This window comes from Physella acuta, unplaced genomic scaffold (assembly GCF_028476545.2).
Source record: "Physella acuta isolate Inbredline_101_S28 unplaced genomic scaffold, ASM2847654v3 ptg000225l, whole genome shotgun sequence".
NCBI lineage: Eukaryota > Metazoa > Mollusca > Gastropoda > Physidae > Physella > Physella acuta.
This window is the reverse complement of record NW_026731744.1, coordinates 853,295-865,352: the sequence shown is the minus strand read 5'-3', so window position 1 is coordinate 865,352 and position 12,058 is coordinate 853,295. Positions and strand designations below refer to the sequence as shown.

The following is a 12,058-nucleotide window of genomic DNA, read 5'->3' as shown; positions in this document are numbered from 1 at the left end:
ATCCAATAAAAGTTTGACATATTGTAACTTAAACCAGGGAAAATTAGGTAGAAGATCCAATAAAAGTTTGACATATTGTAACTTAAACCAGGGAAAATTAGGTAGAAGATCCAATAAAAGTTTGACATATTGTAACTTGAACCAGGGAAAATTAGGTAGAAGATCCAATAAAAGTTTGACATATTGTAACTTGAACCAGGGAAAATTAGGTAGAAGATCCAATAAAAGTTTGACATATTGTAACTTAAACCAGGGAAAATTAGGTAGAAGATCCAATAAAAGTTTGACATATTGTAACTTGAACCAGGGAAAATTAGGTAGAAGATCCAATAAAAGTTTGACATATTGTAACTTAAACCAGGGAAAATTAGGTAGAAGATCCAATAAAAGTTTGACATATTGTAACTTGAACCAGGGAAAATTAGGTAGAAGATCCAATAAAAGTTTGACATATTGTAACTTAAACCAGGGAAAATTAGGTAGAAGATCCAATAAAAGTTTGACATATTGTAACTTGAACCAGGGAAAATTAGGTAGAAGATCCAATAAAAGTTTGACATATTGTAACTTGAACCAGGGAAAATTAGGTAGAAGATCCAATAAAAGTTTGACATATTGTAACTTAAACCAGGGAAAATTAGGTAGAAGATCCAATAAAAGTTTGACATATTGTAACTTGAACCAGGGAAAATTAGGTAGAAGATCCAATAAAAGTTTGACATATTGTAACTTGAACCAGGGAAAATTAGGTAGAAGATCCAATAAAAGTTTGACATATTGTAACTTAAACCAGGGAAAATTAGGTAGAAGATCCAATAAAAGTTTGACATATTGTAACTTAAACCAGGGAAAATTAGGTAGAAGATCCAATAAAAGTTTGACATATTGTAACTTAAACCAGGGAAAATTAGGTAGAAGATCCAATAAAAGTTTGACATATTGTAACTTGAACCAGGGAAAATTAGGTAGAAGATCCAATAAAAGTTTGACATATTGTAACTTAAACCAGGGAAAATTAGGTAGAAGATCCAATAAAAGTTTGACATATTGTAACTTAAACCAGGGAAAATTAGGTAGAAGATCCAATAAAAGTTTGACATATTGTAACTTAAACCAGGGAAAATTAGGTAGAAGATCCAATAAAAGTTTGACATATTGTAACTTAAACCAGGGAAAATTAGGTAGAAGATCCAATAAAAGTTTGACATATTGTAACTTGAACCAGGGAAAATTAGGTAGAAGATCCAATAAAAGTTTGACATATTGTAACTTGAACCAGGGAAAATTAGGTAGAAGATCCAATAAAAGTTTGACATATTGTAACTTAAACCAGGGAAAATTAGGTAGAAGATCCAATAAAAGTTTGACATACTGTAACTTAAACCAGGGAAAATTAGGTAGAAGATCCAATAAAAGTTTGACATATTGTAACTTAAACCAGGGAAAATTAGGTAGAAGATCCAATAAAAGTTTGACATATTGTAACTTAAACCAGGGAAAATTAGGTAGAAGATCCAATAAAAGTTTGACATATTGTAACTTAAACCAGGGAAAATTAGGTAGAAGATCCAATAAAAGTTTGACATATTGTAACTTAAACCAGGGAAAATTAGGTAGAAGATCCAATAAAAGTTTGACATATTGTAACTTGAACCAGGGAAAATTAGGTAGAAGATCCAATAAAAGTTTGACATATTGTAACTTAAACCAGGGAAAATTAGGTAGAAGATCCAATAAAAGTTTGACATATTGTAACTTAAACCAGGGAAAATTAGGTAGAAGATCCAATAAAAGTTTGACATATTGTAACTTAAACCAGGGAAAATTAGGTAGAAGATCCAATAAAAGTTTGACATATTGTAACTTAAACCAGGGAAAATTAGGTAGAAGATCCAATAAAAGTTTGACATATTGTAACTTAAACCAGGGAAAATTAGGTAGAAGATCCAATAAAAGTTTGACATATTGTAACTTGAACCAGGGTAAATTAGGTAGAAGATCCAATAAAAGTTTGACATATTGTAACTTGAACCAGGGAAAATTAGGTAGAAGATCCAATAAAAGTTTGACATATTGTAACTTGAACCAGGGAAAATTAGGTAGAAGATCCAATAAAAGTTTGACATATTGTAACTTGAACCAGGGAAAATTAGGTAGAAGATCCAATAAAAGTTTGACATATTGTAACTTAAACCAGGGAAAATTAGGTAGAAGATCCAATAAAAGTTTGACATATTGTAACTTAAACCAGGGAAAATTAGGTAGAAGATCCAATAAAAGTTTGACATATTGTAACTTAAACCAGGGAAAATTAGGTAGAAGATCCAATAAAAGTTTGACATATTGTAACTTAAACCAGGGAAAATTAGGTAGAAGATCCAATAAAAGTTTGACATATTGTAACTTAAACCAGGGAAAATTAGGTAGAAGATCCAATAAAAGTTTGACATATTGTAACTTGAACCAGGGAAAATTAGGTAGAAGATCCAATAAAAGTTTGACATATTGTAACTTGAACCAGGGAAAATTAGGTAGAAGATCCAATAAAAGTTTGACATATTGTAACTTGAACCAGGGAAAATTAGGTAGAAGATCCAATAAAAGTTTGACATATTGTAACTTGAACCAGGGAAAATTAGGTAGAAGATCCAATAAAAGTTTGACATATTGTAACTTGAACCAGGGAAAATTAGGTAGAAGATCCAATAAAAGTTTGACATATTGTAACTTGAACCAGGGAAAATTAGGTAGAAGATCCAATAAAAGTTTGACATATTGTAACTTAAACCAGGGAAAATTAGGTAGAAGATCCAATAAAAGTTTGACATATTGTAACTTAAACCAGGGAAAATTAGGTAGAAGATCCAATAAAAGTTTGACATATTGTAACTTAAACCAGGGAAAATTAGGTAGAAGATCCAATAAAAGTTTGACATATTGTAACTTAAACCAGGGAAAATTAGGTAGAAGATCCAATAAAAGTTTGACATATTGTAACTTAAACCAGGGAAAATTAGGTAGACGATCCAATAAAAGTTTGACATATTGTAACTTAAACCAGGGAAAATTAGGTAGACGATCCAATAAAAGTGCACCAGCCAGTGAAATAGTGGAGGACGAAGCACTGCCAATAGGAACATACGACGACAATAAAAGGAAATTAAATGAAGAAAGGCGCAGAGAATACAGAGAAATGCTAATGAAGGTACCATGATTTTAACTTGCTCAAAGTTTTCTATCCACTTACTCTGTGAACTTTTCTTGGAGCTGAGCGCGACCTGATGAGTCTAGAACAAATAGAGCTGATGAGTCTAGAACAAATAGAGCTGATGAGTCTAGAATTAATAGAGCTGATGAGTCTAGAACAAATAGAGCTGATGAGTCTAGAACAAATAGAGCTGATGAGTCTAGAACAAATAGAGCTGATGAGTCTAGAACAAATAGAGCTGATGAGTCTAGAACAAATAGAGCTGATGAGAGTAGAACAAATAGAGCTGATGAGTCTAGAACAAATAGAGCTGATGAGTCTAGAACAAATAGAGCTGATGAGTCTAGAACAAATAGAGCTGATGATGAAGTCAAGTGTTAATGCTTGTCTCTTGTACTACTGTAGAAAACAGCAGGCAACAAACAGGCCAGGCTGAGTACAGAGGAGGAGCCTCTTCCTCTGGGAGGATATGAGGAGAACAGGAGGAGGTTGAATGAGGAGAGGAGGAAGGAGTACAATGAGCTGCAGCAGAGGAAGGTATAGGCCACTAGATTTGTCTTGCTGCTTCATGTACACGCTACCAGTGCTTTGGTCTGCCTGACTAACCTGACCCCACCAAACTAACCTGACCCCACCAAACTAACCTGACCCCTCCCAACTAACCTGACCCCACCAAACTAACCTGACCCCTCCCAACTAACCTGACCCCTCCCAACTAACCTGACCCCTCCCAACTAACCTGACCCCTCCCAACTAACCTGACCCCTCCCAACTAACCTGACCCCTCCCAAGTAATATCTCCACCTTTACTGTTAAATGTTACATGTATAGCAGTCTGTAAAATGGGCTGAACTATCAATATGTTTAGTTGTACTTCTGTCATTGTCAGCTAACCTTGATATATGTATGTCAACTAACCTTGATATATGTATGTACAACTAACCTTGATATATGTATGTCAACTAACCTTGATATATGTATGTACAACTAACCTTGATATATGTATGTCAACTAACCTTGATATATGTATGTCAACTAACCTTGATATATGTATGTCAACTAACCTTGATATATGTATGTCAACTAACCTTGATATGTGTATTTCAACTAACCTTGATATATGTATGTCAACTAACCTTGATATGTGTATTTCAACTAACCTTGATATATGTATGTCAACTAACCTTGATATGTGTATTTCAACTAACCTTGATATATGTATGTTAACTAACCATCAATATATTGACTTTCATGTAATATGTGTACAACTAACCATGATGTGTATGTGTACGCATACATTTGAATTGTGTTGGTATACACTTGCTATGTGTACACAGCTGCCCCCCCCCCCCCCCAAAGTTTGGGTAAAGGGAAAAAGTTCTCCTGTCTAGAGTACATTGAACTGATTTGAAACATCTCTGGTTGAGTGTGAAACCAAATGAAGGGATATCTCATGAGGAAACTAATAGATAACACTTTCTTGATTTTTTTCTTGGCCTTATTATATTTATTATTTTAAAAAATCAACATGACATCTGACCTTCAGTGTTTACACACAACGACTAATGTTTGATAATCTTATCCAGCTCATTTCTCTTTATTAGAACAATGTTTCATTTGATTAGATATATTGTTACAAACTGCATCTTAAAAATGATTGGGAGTAAAGGACAAAGTTTCAATTGAAAGCAAAGTAATGAATATTATTCAACATAAAAGATAAAGGAGTAAACTATTGTACAAGTTAAATGTAAAAAGGAGTAAACTATTGTACAACTGCAATTAGCAGAAGAGACATGAAGAGGAGCATCACAGATAGGCCACACTTTCTTGTTGAATGTTTAGACAAAATCTGAGCATTGGGTGTGTTGGTCTTGTCAGATTAGTGATCTTGTCAGATTAGTGATCTTGTCAGATAAGAGATCCTGTCACTTTAATGATCTTTTCAGCTGAATGATCTTGTAAGTTAAGTGATCTTTTCAGCTGAGTGATCTTATCAGATTAGTGATCTTGTCAGATTAGTGATCTTGTCAGATTAGTGATCTTGTCAGATTAGTGATCTTGTCAGATTAGTGATCTTGTCAGATTAGTGATCTTGTCAGATTAGTGATCTTGTCAGATTAGTGATCTTGTCAGATTAGTGATCTTGTCAGATTAGCGATCTTGTCAGATAAGAGATCCTGTCACTTTAATGATCTTTTCAGCTGAATGATCTTGTAAGTTAAGTGATCTTTTCAGCTGAGTGATCTTATCAGATTAGTGATCTTGTCAGATTAGTGATCTTGTCAGATTAGTGATCTTGTCAGATTAGTGATCTTGTCAGATTAGTGATCTTGTCAGATTAGTGATCTTGTCAGATTAGTGATCTTGTCAGATTAGTGATCTTGTCAGATTAGTGATCTTGTCAGATTAGTGATCTTGTCAGATTAGCGATCTTGTCAGATAAGAGATCCTGTCACTTTAATGATCTTTTCAGCTGAATGATCTTGTAAGTTAAGTGATCTTTTCAGCTGAGTGATCTTATCAGATTAGTGATCTTGTCAGATTAGTGATCTTGTCAGATTAGTGATCTTGTCAGATTAGTGATCTTGTCAGATTAGTGATCTTGTCAGATTAGTGATCTTGTCAGATTAGTGATCTTGTCAGATTAGCGATCTTGTCAGATTAGTGATCTTGTCAGCTGAGTGATGTTGTCAGCTCACTTGCCATGCCTATAAATACTCCATATTTTTCATTATCTGCTTTTGAAACCTTCCCATTCTGCTTTGTCACCATCTAATTAACCTAATTAATGTAATTACTGTATGTCTACCTATATCTAACTCTGTAGAGAAGCTTGGAGCATGTAGCGCCCAGGACACAAACTGGCGCTGTTCTATTTAAAGATGACAAGCGATTTGATCGCCTGAGACAAATGGAGGAGGAAAGAAATCGTGAATACAACGAATATCTGGCCATCAAGGTGACAGACTGGTCCGTTCATTGTGTCCAGTGGTCACTTCTTCACCTGTGTTCATCACACTGTTTCCAGTGGACACTCCTTCACCTGTGTTCATCACACTGTTTCCAGTGGTCACTTCTTCACCTGTGTTCATCACACTGTTTCCAGTGGTCACTTCTTCACCTGTGTTCATCACACTGTTTCCAGTGGTCACTTCTTCACCTGTGTTCATCACACTGTTTCCAGTGGTCACTTCTTCACCTGTGTTCATCTATTCACACGATCTTTGGACTAGTAGATCACATAAAAACCTGCCCCCCCCCCCCCCCCACCTTACTCATCTTTAGAGTTTTGCACTACTGATCTATTTATTATCAAAGTTTATCGTATTTTGTTCCCATAACATCATGCTAGTTCCTGTATAAGAACTCTATCTGTAGTATCTTAACTTACGCTCAAAGTGAATTAATACATCCCATAGCTTACTAACTGAGGCCCATAGTTGTGAATTAATACATCCCATAGCTGTGAATTAATACATCCCATAGCTGTGAATTAATACATCCCATAGCTGTGAATTAGAACATCCCATAGCTGTGAATTAATACATCCCATAGCTGTGAATTAATACATCCCATAGCTGTGAATTAATACATCCCATAGCTGTGAATTATTACATCCCATAGCTGTGAATTAATACATCCCATAGCTGTGAATTAATACATCCCATAGTTGTGAATTAATACATCCCATAGCTGTGAATTAGAACATCCCATAGCTGTGAATTAATACATCCCATAGCTGTGAATTAATACATCCCATAGCTGTGAATTAATACATCCCATAGCTGTGAATTAATACATCCCATAGCTTACTAACTCAGGTTCATAGCTGTGGTGATTGCAACATTAAGCTAACAGTGATAAAAATATCTCATTCAATTTTATAAATGTTATTGTAAATGAGCAGATCTGTGAAACTGGTATAAGCTGGTATAAGCTGGTATAAGTGATCAAATAGTTATTTCCTCCCTACTTACCCTGTAGTCCATGTTTTTATGTCTCATCATTGATTGGTAGAGGCTACTGACAGTTAATTAAGGTAGAGCTATTATTAAACAGATAAGTTACAAGAGTGTCTCAAAATATTGTGCTTTCACATTTTTTATGGTAAATAAATCTTTCATTATTGACATACAAAACTAGCATATGAATACAGCTACTGAATTATTACATTAGCAAAAAAATAAAGTCTTAAGATGACCTTGGAAAGTGATTGCTGCTGAAATGGTCTGTAAGTCACGCCTAAACACAAGTCTTCTCTCATGCATGTTAGAGTAGTCTGATTTTATACTGCTAGTTCATCTTGTTCACCTGGCCATTAAAGAGACCTTTTGCTTGACAGCGAGGAGACAAATTTGATCTAGGTTTAGCTCCGGAGGTTGATGAGTCTGAGGAGTTTGGACTCTTCCACAACCTTGGAGCTGAAGACAAAAAACTGAAAGAAGCCAAGAGGGAGCCACCTGTCCACCTAAACCTGCAGGGACAAAACATCTACAACAAAGCCATACGAGTACTTTCTTTGATTTCTGGCACCCATTACAAGCTCTTACAATAACAAGCTCTCGCCTTTATTCAACTCTTAGAAGTAGTGGAGAAAATCTTAACATTTAGAATTTGTAGAAATAATTTTCTTTACAGCAGTGGATCACACCATTAATGATCCATACAGAAAATATAAGTTATTTGCATTCATGCCTCATATAACCAAAATTTTAACTAAGTTTTGCACTTTAAATAATTCTGTTCAAAATATTTTCTCTTAGAATGTAGTACCTTGTTTGCATATTTTTTTATTTTATTTACATTATCTTTTTCTTGATTATTTATTAGGACATATTGCTACAAGCATTTAGTTAGATTAACTATTGTTTTGATCTGACCCTAACTCAAATATTTACCCTAATCAGAGATGAAGCAGACATATTAATGTCATTCCCTGCTACTTTTTCAACTTCCACAAAGCTATTCTGATAATCCAAATTTTCTCTGACTTTGTATTCGTAAATTATTTTAACAGCTGCTAATGTTTGTGGGTCTTAAATATTTATTCTTATTCTATGTCCACTACTAACTTTTACTTTTTTTTCAAATGCAATTATTGCAGTTTCATTATTAGTGTACTAAACTAATTTCTTGATACTTTTAATTCTTATTGGCAATTTGTTGAAGTAACAATTTGTATTTGGCAATTAGTAAATATAACAATAAGTAAAATACCTTAATAGAAATACTGTTTATAATACAAAAAATTTGATAAAGAAAATGTTAAACTAATTGTGTTGAAATAAAAAAAATCAGATGTTTTGTTTCCCACTAAAGTTTTTAAACAGTTTGTAAATATATACTTTCTAACTAAAAGAAATAAGAGGGAACAGCACTAGAACAAAATTGTGGACCACATGTACTGACATCATTGACCCCCCCCCCCTGTCCACATGTACTGACATCATTGACCCCCCCCCCCCCCTGACCACATGTACTGACATCCTTGACCCCCTCCCCCAACCAAATGTACTGACAATATTGACTCCCCAGACCACATGTACAGATCCCATGGACCCCCCCTGACCCCTTGTACTTGTATCCTACAGAAAGGTTATCAAGCCCGCCCCCTACAAGAGCAAACAGATGAATATAAAGCCTCCACCTTCAACAGCAATGAGAGTGATGCTGCCAAAGTAAGTTTTCTTATTGGGTCCATTGTCTACAGGTTCCTTGTGTACAGGTTCCTTGTCTACAGGTTCCTTGTCTACAGGTTCCTTGTTTAAAGGTTCCTTATCTACAGGTTCCTTGTCTACAGGTTCCTTGTCTACAGGTTCCTTGTCTACAGGTTCCTTGTCTACAGGTTCCTTGTCAACAGGTTCCTTGTCTAAAGATTCCTTGTCTAGAGGTTCCTTGTGTACAGGTTCCTTGTCTACAGGTTCCTTGTGAACAGGTTCCTTGTCTACAGGTTCCTTGTCTACAGGATCCTTGTTTAAAGGTCCCTTGTCTAAAGGTTCCTTGTCTAAAGGTTCCTTGTGTACAGGTTCCTTGTCTAGAGGTTCCTTTTCTACGTTCCTTGTCTACAGGTTCCTTGTCTACAGGTTCCTTGTCTAGAGGTTCCTTGTCTACAGGTTCCTTGTCTACAGGTTCCTTGTCTACAGGTTCCTTGTCTACAGGTTCCTTGCCTGGAGGTTCCTTATATATATTCTTTATTTGAAAATCATAAAATGATACCTTACAGATTTACAAACTTTCATTGTTTAACCAGTGTTCCCCTACATCAACTTCCATTGTTTAACCAGTGTTCCCCTACATCAACTTCCATTGTTTAACCAGTGTTCCCCTACATCAACTTCCATTGTTTAACCAGTGTTCGCCTACATCAACTTCCATTGTTTAACCAGTGTTCCCCTACATCAACTTCCATTGTTTAACCAGTGTTCCCCTACATCAACTTCCATTGTTTAACCAGTGTTCCCCTACATCAACTTCCATTGTTTAACCAGTGTTCCCCTACATCAACTTCCATTGTTTAACCAGTGTTCCCCTACATCAACTTCCATTGTTTAACCAGTGTTCCCCTACATCAACTTCCATTGTTTAACCAGTGTTCCCCTACATCAACTTCCATTGTTTAACCAGTGTTCCCCTACATCAACTTCCATTGTTTAACCAGTGTTCCCCTACATCAACTTCCATTGTTTAACCAGTGTTCCCCTTATGAACACAAGCTGCCCATCATTAACTCAGGACAATCTTATTTAGTTCAACAACGCTTGAGAAAACAAAAGGAGGTGGATATTAAACCTTATTCTGTAAGAGAAGTTAGTTCCCTTCGTACATCCTTCAGTTGGGTTGTTTTGGCTGTTTCTGTTGTGTTAGTCAATTAGAAATTCCTTTTTGATTTTTAAACGGTTTTTATTTTTAAAATGGCCAAATAACTTTATGAGTTGCACTTTCAACTCACAGAAAAAAAAATGCAAAATTATTAGACTTAACATTAAGACGTCAATCTATACGTACTGATGATTTTTGCCTGACATGACATAAGATGATTTTTGCCTGACATGACATAAGATTTTTGCCTGACATGACATAAGATTTTTATTCCTGATGATTCCAGTTGCAGAAGATGAAAGAGAGAAATGATGAGTACAACCAGTTTCTGGCAACCAAAGCAGAGAGAGACCAGAACAGATTTGCTGATAAAAAATCTGCATTGGTAGGTTCCGGAAGTTATCTGACTATCTGTGTTGTGATAGGTTGAAGATGTCATTGTTGTGATAAGTTGAAGATGTCAGTGTTGTGATATGAAGATGTCAGTGTTGTGATATGAAGATGTCAGTGTTGTGATATGAAGATGTCAGTGTTGTGATATGAAGATGTCAGTGTTGTGATATGAAGATGTCAGTGTTGTGATAGGTTGAAGATGTCATTGTTGTTATAGGTTGAAGATGTCAGTGTTGTGATATGAAGATGTCAGTGTTGTGATATGAAGATGTCAGTGTTGTGATATGAAGATGTCAGTGTTGTGATATGAAGATGTCAGTGTTGTGATATGAAGATGAAGTCATTGAATGAATATTTGCTCTATCAGGTAAAAGATGATGGAGTTTATGCTACCATTCCTGGGCTGCGTTATTCTAATTCTGCTCAGGTAAATTAATAATTTCAGTCATAGTACACTAGATTAGTAAAAATCTTTTTCAGTCATAATAAGTCAAGATAATAGTTTGGATATAACTTTCACTTCTAAAACATTCGAGAAGTAGCCTACACAATATACTTGATAATTTTTACTGAATGCCTTTCTCATCTTTCCATCTGTCTGTCATTACCCTCCTGTGTTAAAACTTTTTAAAAAAAGGAAGTGTTTTTATTGAGACTAATTGAACTGAAAAAGTTAGAATTTTTTATTCACCTAAAAGTGATATATTTATGATTATTTTACACCTGGCAGTGATATTTATGATATTTTTTTTACCTGACTGTGATATTTATGATTTTTCTTTTTCACCTGACTGTGATATTTATGATATTTTTTTTTACCTGACTGTGATATTTTTTTTCACCTGACTGTGATATTTATGATATTTTTTTCACCTGACTGATATTTATGATATTTTTTTTACCTGACTGTGATATTTATGATTTTACTTTTTTTTTTCATTGTTGCAGAAGGTGAGCTGTTTATATTTTAAACTGTAGAAATAGCTACCAAATAATAGTCGGCTATTTAACAACCTATTCTTTCTGCTTAAGTTTGATGAATGCTGCTACTAATGATAACTTTCTCCTAGTGCATTTTCTATAACCTTCATATATCTTGATAGAGTAGTCAGATTGTATGTTTATATTAGGCAACTTTGAGAAGTCAGAATGAACCAATGTATTAGGAAACTTTCTGGGGTTTTTTTAAATTTAAGGCAACATAACTCATGATTCAGACAGACATCTTTAAACCTTGATTAAAAACCAAAAATATATTTTGTCATTTAAAAAATGTAACTTAAAAATGAAATGAAGTAAAGCATTAATAAGTGTAAATAAAGTCAGAATTATTTAGTGTAAAATACAGTCAGCATTAATCAGTGTTAATAAGTCATCATTAATTGGTGTAAAGTCAGCATTAATTGGTGTAAAGTCAGCATTAATTGGTGTAAAGTCAGCATTAATTGGTGTAAAGTCAGCATTAATTGGTGTAAAGTCAGCATTAATTGGTGTAAAGTCAGCATTAATTGGTGTAAAGTCAGCATTAATAGGTGTAAAGTCAGCATTAATTGGTGTAGAGCTGTCTGTTGAATGTCATGGCGAAAAATACATTGATAAACCTTGATTCAGCTCAGTTTGATTGAACGTTTAGAA

At 34.6% G+C, this 12,058-nt stretch overlaps 1 protein-coding gene across 16 annotated transcripts in view; it reads left to right on the top strand.

The window, feature by feature from the left end:
- The window catches only part of LOC131937921 (centrosome and spindle pole-associated protein 1), a 96,369-nt gene that overhangs the window by 18,509 nt on the left and 65,802 nt on the right, over positions 1-12,058 (top strand). For 12 of the 16 annotated variants that reach the window (XM_059295677.1, XM_059295672.1, XM_059295673.1 and 9 more), the window contains 6 exons: positions 3,062-3,205; positions 3,614-3,745; positions 7,554-7,721; positions 8,803-8,889; positions 10,317-10,415; positions 10,791-10,850. In XM_059295677.1, coding sequence (XP_059151660.1) covers positions 3,062-3,205; positions 3,614-3,745; positions 7,554-7,721; positions 8,803-8,889; positions 10,317-10,415; positions 10,791-10,850 — 690 coding nt within the window. Of the gene's footprint in view, positions 1-3,061; positions 3,206-3,613; positions 3,746-6,038; positions 6,171-7,553; positions 7,722-8,802; positions 8,890-10,316; positions 10,416-10,790; positions 10,851-12,058 lie in introns of all 16 variants that reach the window. The other 4 variants (XM_059295674.1, XM_059295678.1, XM_059295680.1 and 1 more) reach the window with 4 other exon arrangements.